General features: G+C 64.6%; 1 protein-coding gene across 3 annotated transcripts in view; it reads left to right on the top strand.

Moving 5' to 3' along the window:
- The window catches only part of MEGF6 (multiple EGF like domains 6), an 85,917-nt gene that overhangs the window by 51,704 nt on the left and 19,084 nt on the right, over positions 1 to 15,129 (top strand). For all 3 annotated transcript variants that reach the window (XM_021095213.1, XM_021095214.1, XM_021095212.1), the window contains 3 exons: positions 5,798 to 5,920; positions 12,905 to 13,030; positions 13,902 to 14,024. In XM_021095213.1, coding sequence (XP_020950872.1) covers positions 5,798 to 5,920; positions 12,905 to 13,030; positions 13,902 to 14,024 — 372 coding nt within the window. The remainder of the gene's footprint in view (positions 1 to 5,797; positions 5,921 to 12,904; positions 13,031 to 13,901; positions 14,025 to 15,129) is intronic.

The following is a 15,129-nucleotide window of genomic DNA, read 5'->3' as shown; positions in this document are numbered from 1 at the left end:
CGCGTGCCGAGTCGTCGGACCTTCCCATTCCTCGCTAGCCTGGCTGCAGGGGCTGCTGACAGCAGAGCCTGTTTTGACCAGACGGAGGAGAAACATCCCCCTGCCTTTGCCGGTGGGCACAGGGCCTGCACAGCCCCATGGCACTGGCAGCTCTGGGGCTCGAGGGAGGCCCCCCGGGGCCCTGGGGCAGGCTCTCCCCTTACAGGCTCTGCAGAGCCTGGGCCCCTGGGGGGTGTGTGTGGATGTGGCAGCTGCCCTCCGTCACTATGGCTTGGGAGCCTGGCCAGCCCAGGGGGCTGCAGGGTCAGCTGGGAGGATCATGGAAGCGGCTGCTCCCCTGTCCTTGGTCTTTCCTGCCTCTCCCTGCAGATCTGGTACCCACACTGGGCTGGTCTCCCTGGGGGAAGTTCCTTAGAGCGTCCAGGGGGCTCCATGGAGTTTGGAGTCTGGCAACCACAGGAATGCGAGGTGGGGTGTGGCGTGCCGTGAGTCATCACTTGGGACCCAGCTTGGGATGAAGCTGCGTCTCCCGGTGCAGCCTGAGGCCCAGGGACCACAGCGCCACCTGCGCCCGGGCTCTGAAGCCTCCAGACTGTACCTGGGCTGCAGCCCGCTGGCCCACAGGAGCAGACAGGCTTGGAGGGGGGCTGTTTTCAAGGAAAGCAGGTCCAGAGTTTGGCTCCCCTCCTCGCCTTCCCAGACTCCGGAGAGTGGCTCTAAATAAGGGCATCTGGTCTGCTGCTTGGCTGTCCTCTGGGCCGGTCTATGATGCTCTCCTTGCCACAGGGCACCCATCGTTGGGCTTACTATGGCAGAGACCCCTGCCTCCATTGGCTTTGTCACTTGGCCAGCTGGGGCCCTGTCCCTGTCCCCACAGGGTAAGCAACTTTCCCACACAGTGGCTTGGCCAAGGCTGGCGCTGTCACTCCACCACTGGTGGCACTAAATGCTGAGAGACTGTAGCATCTGAAGGCCTGGAACTGTGGGGCTGGGCTCTGGGCAGCTGCCGTCCATCACTATGGCTCGGGAACCTGGCCAGCCCAGGGGGCTTCAGGGTCAGCTGGGAGGACCATGGAAGCGGCTGCTCCCCTGTCCTTGGTCCTTCCTGCCTCTCCCTGCAGATCTGGTACCCACACTGGGCTGGTCTCCCTGGGGGAAGCTGGGAAGGGCCTGTGGGTGATGGGTGCCTTCTCGTGGGTGAGGACCCTGGGGCATGTCCGGGGGGAGGCAGGACTCTCAACTTGGTGACCACAGACTGGCGCTTTCTGGATCCTGGGGCTCAGATTTTCCTGTGGGCGCAGGTGACTTCAGAAGGGGCTTATTTGGGGGTGGTCTCTGCAGGGGCAGCCAGTTCACTGCGGGCTGCATGTTCTTGGTTCCCAACGGCGTCGGGTGGCCCCTGAGACAGTGCCATCGCTCAGCTCAGCAGACACTCCATGTCTGGCGGGCTTCCGAGGGAGCCATGTCCACTCAGTGCTGTGTTCCCACGGGCCAGGGTGGGGTACAGTCCCCATCACCAGCTGCCAAATCCCCAGTCACACATGTCAGCTGAAGGCAGCAGGAAGGGGCTGGGCTGCTGAGCCCTGGCCTGGCGGTTCCTTAAAACAGCCCCTCTCCCAACCTGCCTGCTCCTGCCGCCTGACGGCTGCAGCCCAGGGCCGGTCCTGTGGCCTCCGAGCCCTGGAGTTTCTAACAGGTGGGAGCTACATGGGGCAGGGTGGCTTTTCCTCAGGCTGGGTGTCCCCTGGAAGGAACAGGTGTCGTCCCCTGACTCTGGGGGACGCATGGCAGAGGAGGTGGCCTCCAAGCTCCCTTTCAGCTGGGGGTGACCACAGGGCCCTGGGGCCCAGCCCCTGCTGTGCTGTCCAGGAGTCCCATCATCTGCCCTCTGGAAGGAAAGCGGTGTGGATGGGCCCAGAGGACAGGTGTGGGTGGGGGCCGATGTTGCCAAGGAAACCAGGTGACCTTATTCTTTCTGCTGTGGTTTCAGAGTCTAAGGGGCCAGTGCTCGATCAGGCCCTCCTGGCGCTAGTCCCACTGCTGCGCTCACCGAGGAGAGGCTGCAGGGCACGGCAGTTAGGGCGGGCCCGCGGCCCGGCACCCAGGGGTGTGCTGCAGCCCCCAGAGAGCACGGCGGCCCTCACAGTGGGTGTCAGGAGGCTGGCTGGCCAGAGCGGACTTTTGGGAACCTGATTCCTGTTTGGGTCTGAGCCTCTGTGACTCATGACTCTGGAAGGGACTGCTGAGGTCATGGTTCACTCTGATTCCTCTGGCTGCTGGGACATGTCATCCCAGCCTAGTGTCTTAAACCCACACAGGCCTGGAGGTCAGAAGTCTGAAAAGGAAGGTGCTGGCAGGGCTGGTCCCTGCTTGGGGCTTGGGGGGGGTATCTGTTTTCTTGCCTCTTCCAGTTTTGAGAGGCACCAGCATTCCTTGGCCGTGGCACCCTCTTCCATCTTCAGCAGCGCAGCATCTCCTGGACTCTTTAACTCTGATTTTCCTCTCTCTCTCTCTCTCTCTCTCTCTCTCTCGCTGCTCCTGTGGCATATGGAAGTTCCGGGCTGGGGCTCGAACCTGCGCCACAACAGTGACCGGAGCTGCAGCAATGACAATGCCGGGTCCTTAACTCCCTGGGCCACGAGGGCACCCCCTCCTTCCTCGCTCTTATTTATGAGGCCTGGTGATGACCGTGGACATACGTGGACACTCCAGGAATACCTCTTGTGTCACCTGCAAAATGAACCTTTGGAGGTTCCAGGGGTTAGGGTTAGGGTTTGGACCTCTTTGAGGGGCCATCATTCAGCTGGCTGCACTTTGAAGAACTGAGCCTGTGGCTTCTCAGGTAACATCATGGCCACAGTCACGGTCAAGGGTTAGCAGCTCTGGGTCCTTGGAGGTGGCTGAGAACAGCTCGGTCCTGCCACCACGTGGCCCACGGTGGGAGTGGGGCCGGCAGGGCTTAGGTAACAGGGCCCTGCCCTGCTTTCTGAGTGTTTGTCATTTCTGCAAAGGGGCTTAGCTCTCAGAGCTGGCGGGGACCCCGCAGGAGGTCGTCTGCCCAGCGTCCCGCCTGCCACAGCAGAGAGGGGGTGGGGGCCCAGATCCTTCCGCAGCTCCTTGAGCTGCCCCGCTGTGTCCAGACAGGCCCACAGCACAGACGGCGGTGGGGGCCGTGGCTGGGCCTCCTGGTCCCCTGCCTGTGCGGCTGCTCACGGACCCTGTGGCTTTGGGGAGGGGGATGGCTCCCGGGCGCGGGGGCACAGCCTGACAGATGGGCCTGGGTGATTAGAATTCAGGCAGGAGCCTGGAACACCTCTTGGGTCTAAAGGGTCCTGTTCGCATGGCAGGAGGGCCGTCAGCAGTCACATGGGAAGCGGGGTGTGTGTATGGGGGGGAGCCCCAGTTGTCAGAGCCAGCCCCTCCGACTCCCCATCTCCAGGGCCACGTCTCTGTCCTCCTCCCCGGCTTTACCTGCCTGCCCTGTACGCACCCTGAGCCCAGCCCCCACCCACCCCTGGGCAGCCACCCAGGCCTCCCTGAGCCCTACCGTATGCCCAGCGCCATGCTCTGTGCGGTCCATGCTCGGAGGGGTCTCACAGAGAGGGATCTGAACCCAGAGGGGACAGGGCTCCTTTCTGAGCCCCGTCAGGGGGGTGCTGCCCCCCCTACCACCCGGTGACTCTCCCACATGAGGGCCTTGAGCCCTGAGACCTCCCACCCTGCCCCAGGTCCCTCTGTCCCCCAAGACTCTTTGGGGCGCTGTTGAGGGCCTTTAACCCTTTGTCCTCAGTCTCCCACCAATCGTCCTGGCATCATTCTGCCCATGGGTCACCCCGTGCTCAGGACAGGTTCTCTTGGTGTCATTGCCTCTTTGAGGTGGCCTCAGGGCTGGGACGGGGCCCTGTGGGTCTCCAGGGGGGTGTGGCTTGTACCTGGAGCGGAGGCCCTGGCCTCCTGGGTTGGTCCTGGGTCCTTCCTGAAGGGCCAGGCTTGTGCTGGGAGCGCCGACTATAGGCAGGGTTTCCATACCTGGGGAGCATGGCCTGGTGGGCAGGTTCTGGGGACCCTCCAGGAGAAGCCCCGCCCCGTGCCACCTTCGGAGCCCTTCGGAAGTGTGCTGGGGCTTTAGGATGGGAGCCTCAAAGGTGGGCACTCTCACGGGGGCAGTGGGTGAGAGCTCGAGGGCGGACCTTCGGGTTTACTAAGTGGAATTAGAGGAACCTCAGCTTCGCGCAGCCCTGGGAGCGAGCCAGCTTTCTGCCCAGCCGCGGCCTTACCCTGGAAATCACCACCTTTTCTCCCCGTGGAGCTGAGCAGAGTGGATCTCCACAGCCCCGGAGCTGGCCACGACCTCCCCTGCCGGCCTTGGTCAGGTCAGGGCCTCTACTGTCCAGGCGAGGGGCCCCAGACGCTTGGCTCTTAGATGCTTGAGAGTGAGGTGTGTCTGTGTGTCCGTCTCCTCACTTTCCAGGTCTGGGAAGCTGGCGGCCCGGTTGGTGAGTCTGGCATCTGAAAAGTGTGGCCTGGCCTGAAGACCAGGCGTGGGCTCTGTCCCCGCGCTCAGCACTCCAGGGTGGCTGGGTTCTGTGCGGCCCAAGCAGTGGCATCTTTGCTCTGTCTTTCCATTTGTCTAGGCAGTCGGGTCCCTCCTAGTGTGTCGCCTGGCACCCAGGTGTCCCAGGCAGCCTGTTGCCTCCTGCCTTCCTGCCTGGCCTCTCTGGAGGCCTCGGCTGGTGGACGCTGGCCTGGAGGGAGGGAAGAGAGGGCAGGGCAGCCTGAACCATCGCTGTATCTCTGCAGAGCCATGGAGGGGCCCCGGCCAGCCACAAGTGTGGTGCTCTGGGGTGCAGATCCCTGGGCCTCTGCTCCTGGGGAGGGTCTTTCTCACCCCTGAGCTCCCATCTCAGCTGCTGGGGTGGCCCTGGGCCTTTGGGCTGCCCCCGCGGCTTCTGGTCAGCTCTCCTGTGCCCTGGGGCAGAGTGCCGGCTTTGGTTGTGGAGGCTGCAAGTCGGAGATCAAGGGGTGGGCCTGGCCCCGCCCCCTCTGAAACCTGGGGGAGGGTCCCTCCTGCCCCTCCCAGCCCCTGGTTTCCTGGGCTGTGGCCACCTCACCCCTGTCTGCCTCCCTGTGTCCCCAGGACCCGCCCCTGGACAAGGTCACCTCCCGCCAGGACCTTCTCCTCCCCGTCCTTTACTTACTGTGTCTTGGACACTCTGTTCCCAGATGAGGTCACATCCCGAGGCTCTGGGTGGACGTGGATTTGGGGGTCATGGTTCAACACCGAGCATCCCTCTCCTGCCCCCGCTTGGGCTCCCTGAGGCTGGGCAGGGGCATCTCCCGGTTTCCATTTCTCCTTCTGGGCTTGTGGGCCCCGGAGGAGCCGCTGGCCCTGCCCTGGGAGCATTTCTGGATTCGGACGCCAGAAAAGAGCGTGTGCTCTGGGCTCATAAAAAGCGTTAGGAACGGCCCCCCCACCTGAGCCTGCTCCTCCTTCACCTCCGCATTGGCCAGAGCTCTGCCGCCCACGCTCTGGCTGACTCTGGGTGCGCCCGTGCTCCAGCCGCCCTGGAGGGGCTCCAGGTGGGCCGGCAGGTGCTGGAGGCCAGCCTGCCTTCCCCCGCCAGGCACGGTCCCGGCGCTCGGGGCTGCGGTGGGCAGCGTGGCCTGAGAAGGAGGGGCTCGGGTCTGGGCTTCCTACCTGGGCGAGGACGGTGACCTCGGAGAGAGGAGCTAGCACGGAGGTGGGGCAGCCTGGGTGGGCACTGGCTGTTAACCCCGGGCCCATGTCCCCGTGCAGATGTGGATGAGTGCCAGGTGCACAACGGCGGCTGCCAGCACAGGTGTGTGAACACCCCAGGCTCCTACCTCTGCGAGTGCAAACCCGGCTTCCGACTCCATGCCGATGGCAGGACCTGCCTGGGTAAGCACCCCTGCAGCCTCCCGGGCCAGGTGCCACCTCCCTGCCAGGCTCCGGGCCTCAGCCGTCCCCTGTCCTGGTGTGCCCAGGTCTGGGAGGGGGCCGGGGTCCTTGTACTTCTGGGCTGCGGGGCCTGATGCAGCCCCTTTGGAGCCTGGCTGCTCGGTGTGGCTGCCGTTAGTGGGGAGGCCGCGGGACCCTTGCCAGCACCCCTCAGAGGGGAGCTGAGGTTCATGGGGTGAGAGAGTGTCCCAGGTCCCCACCCTGAGAGACTCTGGTGACGGGGAGATGCCCCTGGGCTGCCGTCGTCCAAGGCCCTCTGCAGCAGAAGCCCTGGTTGGCCATCAGCAGGGACATGGATCCGGCCATGCTGCCCCAAATAGGGGGAAGCTCGCTGTTTGCTGGGTGGGGAGCAGCCCAAGGCCACTCTTGGCCTGCGGAGCTGGGCTTTCTGGGCCCAGGTCCCCCACCCCAGTTTTGGGGAGCCTGGGGGTACGGCTGCAGCCGGCGGGGAAGGGGTAACCCGGAAGGGAGACCTTGGCCCTCAGTTCCACTGTGGGGTCTTTTTGCCATGGGGGATGGGCTTGTTGGGGGTGCTCGGGCCACAGCCAGCTGCCCCCGCCAGTGCGGGAGGCCACAGGGAGAGAAGGGGGGCAGCGGGAGCCCACGGAGTGGAGGGTGGGGGCTGGGAGTGCGGTTTTGATGCTTGGCATCCACCCCCCCGCCCCCCTCCTGCCTGCTCTGGACACAGGTGCCACGGCCATGGGGCCAGCCCCTCCTTGCTGGCCACCCTGTCTGGGAGGCTGCCTGGGGGTCATTCCCTGGGGCCTGGGCCGGTGGTCCCCCTCTGGCCAGCAGCCGCTGGGGCAGCGCTCTCTCTGCGGCTGTGGGGGCAACGCCCCTTCTTTCCATCCTGCAGACCCGGAGTGGCCGGCCCGGGCGGGCTCTGAGCAGCCTCCCCGCTGCGTGCCTGGCTGCTATGTGGCAGGGCGGCCGGCCAGCCCTGGGGGGCCCTCCCCGGCACAGACGCTCTCACATGTCCCGGCCGCCGCTCAAGAGCGAGCGGAGCCCTGTAAAGTGTCTCTGGGTTGGGAAGTGGAAACAGATGCCGGAATGTGATCTGTGCTCCAGGACCGTACAGGGCGGGCAGCCCCCAGGCGCTGGGCCCTGACCCCCCGTGTCTTCCCGTCTCCCTTCCCCTGGGGCAGGCTCTCCTTGGAGAAGGACAGCTCAGGGCTGGTCCAGGGTGGGCGGGGCTTGTGGTGCTGCTGCTGCTGGGCCCTGTGAGGGGCCTGGGCTGGACATCCTCCTGGGTCTCCCAAGAGCCCCCCCACTCAGGTCCCGGCTGATGGTGGCCTTCCCTGTGCTGCCGAACAGGGAACGGGGAACACCCGCAAAGGGAGGGTGCCCTGAGGGCTTTTGGAGGGACCCTCGTGGCTTCTAAGAGTGGCCATGGGAAACCCGGTGGGGCACATGCCTCAGCCTTGCCCCTGACTCTCAGCCTGACCCACCTCATCGCTACGGTGGAGCCTTTCCTGGGGGTGCCTTGCTGGGGCCCCAGAAATCTTGATTTGTGGCCCTTGCTTATTTTCAGGGTTCTTTTTGGGGTCGGATGCCAGGGCCCCAGTGTGGTCTGCACAGCCTGGCGAGAGGCGGCTGGGACCTCGCCACCCCCTCTGCCTGCCACCCCTATTTTGCACAGCCAGACTGCACGGCGTGCCCCTGGGTGGGGGGCGGGGAGTGGTGGCAGGAGGTCTGCTGCCTGGGTGCAGGTGCCCACCTCCTGGCCTCGCCCACAGAGGGCGCAGGTGAGACGCCTGCGCACCAGCCTCTCCCCTGGGTCCTGTGGCTGGACTCGCTTTCTTCCCTCAATGCAGCGTTTGTCTCAAGTCCCATCACTTTCTCTTTCTCTTGACTGCAGCTCTCAGGGGGATATGTACACTGCACTCCCCCAACCACACGCGCACCCCCACACCCCCCCCACACCCCCACACATACCTGGCTGTTGTATCTGGAATTCCTGGGAGCCAACACCCGCCAGGGTGCAGGCTGGTCCCCAGGTCTCCTGGGCATGGTGTGGGTTTGTCTGCACAGGCCTGCTGGGGGCTGCCTTCCCTGTGGGGGCCTGGGCTTTGCTGAAAAGCTTCCAGGCTGGATAGGGGTCTCCTGGGGGCTTCTTCCTTTGCTCTAGGGGCACCTTGCTGTCCTCATGCGTGTGTCACTCGGGTTAGGGGAACCTAGCCTGGCTGCAGTGCATCTGACCTACTGGCCTGGGGTGGGGAGGGTGGCCGAGCACCTTAGATCTCAGATAGGGGCTCCAGGTGGGACTCCAGGTGGGGGCACCTCTTACCTGTGGCTGGGCTTCCTGCCATTGGGAGGTGTGGACCCCCAGGGTGTGGGGCATGGGGGAGCCGCTGGCCTGTCTAAGGTTCACGTGGCATCCTCTGAACCCACGCCACGCTCAGGTCTCCGTGGATTTTTACGGGAAGATGAGTGTAGGAGCTGTAGCCCTCCCCAACCCTCCCCCGAAGCACGCAGGCCAGCTGCGAGGCAGGCTGCACAGCTGCAGCACAGCTGCTCTGCCCCCCTCCCCCCAGGGCCTCCTGGGATCCTCTGGTTGGGGAGGGGAGCTGTGAGCTCTCCTGGGACTGCAGGCAGGCAAGGAGCAGGCCCTGGCACCTCTCCCTTCAGCAGCTTGGGGTGAGGATTATGGAGCTGCTGGAGGCTGGGGGCAGAGAGGGTTCCCGCAGGGAGGGGACAGTCCTTCCTCGGTACAGAGAGGGAAGGTCCTCTGAGCTCTCAGAGAGGCACCACATCGTGGGGCCGCAGGAATCTGGGAGGTCTTCAAAAGTGATGGTGCTTAAGGGGGCTTTGAAACAGACAAGGGGAGCCTTGAAACTGTCTTTGAAGTTGCCTCTCTGGCAGGGAGAGGACAGGAAATGCGTAGTCTTGCACCCCTTCTCAGCCAGAAAAAAGCACCAAAGCCAGAATCAGGCCTGCGGCTGCCCTGCCCACTACCACCCACCTTGGGTGAAGCACTTGCTGAAGAGAAGCCAGGCTCTGCGGGGACTGCCCCCCACCCCACCCCTGCCAGTCCCTGGCACCTTCCCTCCTCATCCGTTAAGCTCACTGACTATGGGCCCCTTGGTCCGCCATGGCCCCGTTAGCCCTTTCTTTCCCTCTGGGTTTCTGCATTGGGTGGGGGGTGTCTGTGGCCGCTGCCCGGGCTTCCCCAGGTTGGGGTGTGACCTCCCACCACCCCGGCTGCTGGCGGCCTGCCCTCCTGGGGGCCTGGCCTTGGGTACAGCCGTGACCTCCAAGAAGGTCTTGGGCAGACTGCCCTTCCCGCCTCCGCTTGGACCCAGCAGCCCCTGGGCCTGGAAGGCACACGCCTTGTTGAAGGTGCAGCCCGTCTGGGGTCCGAGGGGGCCCGGAGAGCTTTCCCAGAAGCGCCTCTGTGGCTGGTGGGACACAGCCTGTGATGTGGGGTTGGGTGCCAGACCCTGGTCCGTGGGCAGGGGTGGCCGCATACATGCTGCAGTGAACAGTGCCCCGAGCAGCGTGGAGGCCCCATCCCAAGGGAGGGGTCCAGGGTAGGGGCCCAGGGCAGCGTGGCAGGTGAGCAGTGAGCTGCCGAGGGGCCCAGGCTGGGCAGGGCCCGGGTGAGTTTCCCTTCTAGTCCTGCCATCCTGGCCCTGTCCCCAGCAGAAGAGGGAGGAGCTGTGGGTAGCTGCTGACCCCACGTGGAGTGAGGCTCCAGGGACCTAGAAACGGAGCCAGCCTGAGGGCAGTGACTACAAACCACGAAGCCACCCTGGACCTGGCTCCCAAACCGCCCGCTGGGCTTAGAAGCTGGAGCAGACCGGGCTGGTGGCCTCAGCACGCTGCTGACACTTGTCCTCACCTGCCGGCCTGCCAGGCGCAGCCCCTTGGCTGACCAGCTCGCTCCGAAGCCAGGGGCCTGCCAGCAGAGCCCCTTGGAGGTTAGCCGTCCAGAGCCCCTGGTGCCGCTTCCTCCACGGCTCTCAGACATGCCCGATGCCTCCAGGAGTGGAGACACGCTGGTGTGGACAAGCAGGCCTCCGTGTCTGGGAAGTCCAGGCTCCTGCTCAAGCCCCATGCCGGTTTTTTTTTTTTTTTTTTTTCTTTTTAGGGCTGCACCCACAGCACATGGAAATTCCCAGGCTAGGGATCGGATCGGAGCTACAGCTGCCGGCCTACACCACAGCCACAGCAACGCTGGATCTGAACTGCATCTGAAACCTACTCCACAGCTCACGGCAATGCCGGATCCTTAACCCACTGAGCAGGGACAGGGATCAAACCTGCAACCTCATGGTTCCTGGTCGGATTCGTTTCCACTGTGCCACGATGGGAACTCCAAGGCCCGGGCCCTTCGGAGGCTCCAGGCTGGGGCGCCTCCTGGCTGAAGGTGGAGTGGTCCCAGCTTTGAGAACCACTGGTCCCCTGGCCCTGGGCTTTGCAGACCGGGTGGGAAGCTCAGGCCGTGGAACACGCACCACAGACCAGGTGGCTTAGAGGGCAGTTCATTTTCTCCTGGCTCTGGGGCTGGCAGTTCCAGGTCATGGTGGCAGCCAGTTCTGTTCCAGGTGAGAGCGCTCTTCCTGGCTGCCCTTCCTGCTCTCTCCTCATTTGACGGAGGCAGAGACAGGGACAGAGAGAGTTCTACGTCCCTTCTTATAAGGACGCAAATCCTGTTGGATCAGGGCCCCACCTCACAGCCTCATTTAGCCTGAATTTCCTTCCTTCCAAATACAACCACCTCGGTGGTTGGATTTAGGTGTGTACACACGTGAGTTTTAGGGGGACACAAACATTAATCCTGTTAGGGGGTGGGGAACCCCCTGGTCTCCCGTTTTCTGGTGGACCCTCAGCTTTGCTGCAGGTCTGAGCCGGGTCCTGATTCGCGGGCGCCCCAGGCATGGGTCAGCGGCACGTGGATACCATGGCCAGGTCTCACAGTGACCCAGGGGCCTGGACACCTCACCCCGGCTCTGGGCACAGGCGTGCAGAGCCTGGCCCTCCCCTGAGCTGCACAGTCCAGCGCCTGAGAAAAACTGCCTTGTTCAGCTTTCCCGGAATCTGTGGTGCAAGTTCAGGACACGGGGCTTGGCTCCCTTGTGTACACAGTCTGGGAGCATCTGAGGCATTAGAACTTGTGCAGCAGAGCGGTGAGAGACAGGCTTGGGAGGGCACGAGGCTGCAGGGGGCTGGACCCCTCCGCAGCCCCCACCTGCCTGAGATGTCTCCTGGGGGCCCCTGTGGCCTGGTGCTGGGTGTTCTGCCATCTGGAGGGGCTCCTTCAGCCCTGCCACAGCTCTGTGGGTCGTCCTTGCAGCCGTGGGGTCTGCCCTGGGCTCCAAGTGCCTGCCTGGCGCTGCCAGGAAGGGCTGCTGGCTCCTGTTATGAGCTCTGAGCGGTTGGTGCTGGGAACCCGGGGCCCCAGGCGTGGCCAGTTCAGGCCACACTTGGAAGCCCCTGGAGTGATGGCCGTATAGCTGAGGCGGAGCTGTCTCGGGAGAGGCAGGTGGGGCCTTGGGGGTCAGTGCAGATCGGGGGTGGGTGGCTGGAGAGCGGCCTGAAGTGAGAGGCTGGGCGCCCTGCTCCTCCTTTTTCTACCGGGACTGTGTCTCTGCTGCCCCTCCCCCACACGTGGCAGGGCCAGGCACAGCGGGGAGACAGAGCCATCACGGCCACCCCAGCGTCCTCTCCGCCCCAGCAGGGCTGGCTTTGTCCCTGGAGGGACCCTGGGCATGGGTGCCTCACCCATGTGGGGAGCTGGCAGGATACGAGTGCTGTGTTTTGGCTTTTCTGGGACACGTTTGCTCAGAGGGAAGCTCTGCCTTTGGCAGACAGTGTGGCCCTGGCCTCCTGAGATGCTCTGTGTGCAGATGCAGAGTCCGCAGGCCTCCAGGGTATGTGCGTGCTGTCCCTGGTGCCCAGACCCAGTGACAATAAAGAACTCCGCAAACTCAGGCCCTGAGGCCAGTGGCCTCAGTCTGTGATGACGGCACAGGTGGCATTGGCGGGGGGGGAGCCCTACCCCCAGCGGGCAGCAGCGGTTTTAGTACCGGGACCGGGTCTGCTCTGGCCCAGGTCCACTGGGTGGCTGGCCAGGCCTCCCTGGGCACAGACAGCAGCACGTCCTCGAAGTATTACTCCAGAGCCTGGGGCTGAGCCCTCCCTACCACCAGGCCCCTGCCAATGACATGAAAGAGCCAACAGAGACTGGGGACCATGCCCGGCCTCACCCAGCGCCCCCTCCCTGGGCCCCCACCCTGTATGTGGGTACCTATTCTGCCAGCTTAATGCCCAAGAGCCTCGCCCTGTGGGCCTGAGTGTGCACCCCGGACCCCTGGCATCCCGGGACTGGGACGCGGGTCCCTGGCTCTGCGGCCTCACCCAATGCTGTCCCCACAGCTGCTGGGAGGAGTGGGCACTGTTTGAGGTCAGGTGGGGGTGGGCAGGAGCTGTCCTGGTCTGTCAGGAGCTGCGGTCAAGTCCACGAAGGCCCACCTGCCCTGGCCTGACACCCAGAGAGTGGAAGGTCTGGGTCTCCACCATCCCCTGCTGGCCTGCCTCCTCCTCCAGGGAGCCCCCCAGCCTGCTCGGACTCTGAGCCCTGGATGCCTTGGCTCCAGGGGGCCCTGGTGTTTTGCATTCTGTGCTGAGTGGTGCTGGGCTTCCATCAAGGTGGGGCAGGCTGGGCGAGAGGATCCGGAGAGAATGACCACAGAACTGTGTATCCTGCGGGTGGGCTGAGAAGCAAAGCCAGGCCTGTGAACTGGACGGGAACAGTGTCGCCCTCTCAAAGCCACTGCTCCTGGGGGCGGGGGGGTGGGGGGACAGGGAGGAGTAGGGGCTTGGAGGGGCCCTGTGGGTCCTGGAGGGTCCTGGAGGAGGTGGCTGAGCGCCTGCCTGGGGGCCCGTCCTCCCCGGCTGACCCAGCTCCTCTCGGGTCACCAGCCATCCACTCCTGCACGGTGGGCAACGGCGGCTGCCAGCACCACTGCATTCAACTCACCGTGAGCCAGCACCGCTGCCAGTGCCGGCCTGAGTTCCAGCTCCAGGAGGACGGCAAGCGCTGTGTCCGTGAGTGTCACAGCCCTTGGGCGGGGGGGGGAGGGCTGGGCAGGGACCCCCAAGAGGCCCCCGTTGTCGACACATGCACAGGCCTACCCAGGGACCCCGCAACGTGAGCCCAGGGCACAGGTTCACGGCAGGTGCAGAACATCCCTCTCTGCTTGCTGTTGAGGCTGGCTGGGGGCACTCAGGTGGTGGGGGAGCTGTGGGGCATCGTCCAGCCCCAGCGGGCAGTGCTATGGGAAGCTCTGCAGCACACAGGAAGCTTGGTGGGGGGATGGGGAGGAAGAGGAAGGGCCTCCTGCGTGGTCCTCCGTTCTAAAGCCTGCCCTGGGCTTGGCGTGGGCACGTGGGACCCTGGGCTTTGGTGGAGGAGGCTGGCCAGGCCCCACCTGGCACCTGGCCCTGCGCTCTCAGGGCTGCCTGTCACGGAAGGAGGGGCTGTACTCACGGAGAAGGTGGGGCAGGCCCAGAAGGCCCCCGAGAAATGGGGCTGGGAGGCTGGGCAGGGCAGGTGCTGAGAGGTGCCCCCACCCTGGGTTCTTAGGTCCGGGGTCAGGAGTGAGTGTGGGCCTGAGTGGCTGAAGCCAGCGATGGATGGGCTCATGGGATGAAGGGGGAGACAAGAAGGGGCCAGCCGTGTGCCCGCTGCCTGCCCAGGGCTGGCCTGGCCGGTGCCCGGCTGGCTTCTCTGGAGTCTCCTTGGGGAGGTCCAGGGACTAAACTTAACCCCGATCCGCTGCCCAGCCGGTCAGCCAGAACAGGAGGGGGGAGAGCTCAGGTGGGGGCCTCATGGGAGATCCTGGGGTTGGGTACCCCAGGCCTGCCAGAGCCCCCCACCTCTTCCCTCTGCCTCCCCTGCTCCCGGCCGTGACCGCAGGGAGAAACCCGTGCACCGACAGGAATGCTGGGTGCATGCACACGTGCCGGCTGCTCCGGGGCCGTGCCCACTGCGAGTGCCACGCGGGCTACCGGCTGGCGGCGGACCACAAGGCCTGCGAAGGTAAGATGCCCTTCCTGCGCTTGGGCCCTGCGGGTCAGCTGTGCAGGGGTCGCCTCCCCGCATCCTGTGAGCAGGGCTGGCCCGTGTCTTCAGCCTGGGCTGACGCAGGCTGGTCTCCGGGGCTGGGGGCCAGGGGTCCGGAGCAGTGTTGGGGACTGGGATGGGAGGAGGGGCAGGGACTGGGGGGAGCTGCTTTCAGTGAGTCTCATGTCACCAGGAGTGGCAGATCTCGGGTTTCCGGGTTCTTTTTAAACATCCCTCACATTATCTCAGTGGTACCTGCTCATTAGGGGAAGGGGGTGAGAGGGAGGAGAGAGGAGGGAGTGTCACCGTGACCCAGGTGACATCCCGGTGTTGGCTCCTGGGGTTCTCTTTGCCTTGCTATTAACCGGCGCATTTGCATCACCCCAGAGCCCTGTAGGGCGCAGCTTTCTAGAATGTGCTATGGCCTGCCGGCTGCGGGCATCCACTGTGCAGTGTTGTCAGTTACCCCGTCGCGGGACTCGGTGTCCCCACTCCCTGCTACACACGGCTCTGGACGGCCATCCTTGGGGAGGGGTCTGTGCGTGTCCCCATAACTCTCAGGGTGAGCCCGGAGTGGTGTGATGGGTCCAGGGCAGCTGTGGTCCTTTTCCGAGCGCCTGCCAGGTGGCCGTCAGACCAGCCTGCAGGTGTGGAAGCTCATGGTCCCATGTCACCAGCAGGAAAGCGTGTTAGGCATTGCTGTGCATGTGAAGGGCACCTCCTGCGTTCTGGAGGCAGGTGGCTTCGGAGGGTCCAGCGGGAGACGGGGCTGAGGGTCCGCTTCAACCAAGGACTCAGGGGCGAGGCCAAAGCGGACGGCGCGGACACTGGGGTTTGGGTGCCATGGGGCCGCGGGAGAGGCTGGGCACCTCACCTGGGTGTCAGTGCGTGCTTTCTCCTGCGGGCCCCCCAGAGGTGGCGGGGTGGGGGAAATGTCCTGTCCTGTGCTGGGCCCTGGATGGCAGGAGGCTTGGCGAGAGGGGGATAGCACAGCTCAGAGACGGAGCCCCTTGCCTGCTGCTGCTGGTGGGGCCTGAGCCCAGACTTTAAAAATAATTTTTTTTTTTTTTTTTGCACTTTA

Source organism: Sus scrofa, chromosome 6, assembly GCF_000003025.6.
Source record: "Sus scrofa isolate TJ Tabasco breed Duroc chromosome 6, Sscrofa11.1, whole genome shotgun sequence".
NCBI classification, from domain to species: Eukaryota; Metazoa; Chordata; class Mammalia; order Artiodactyla; family Suidae; genus Sus; species Sus scrofa.
This window is presented reverse-complemented; position numbering and strand designations above follow the sequence as displayed.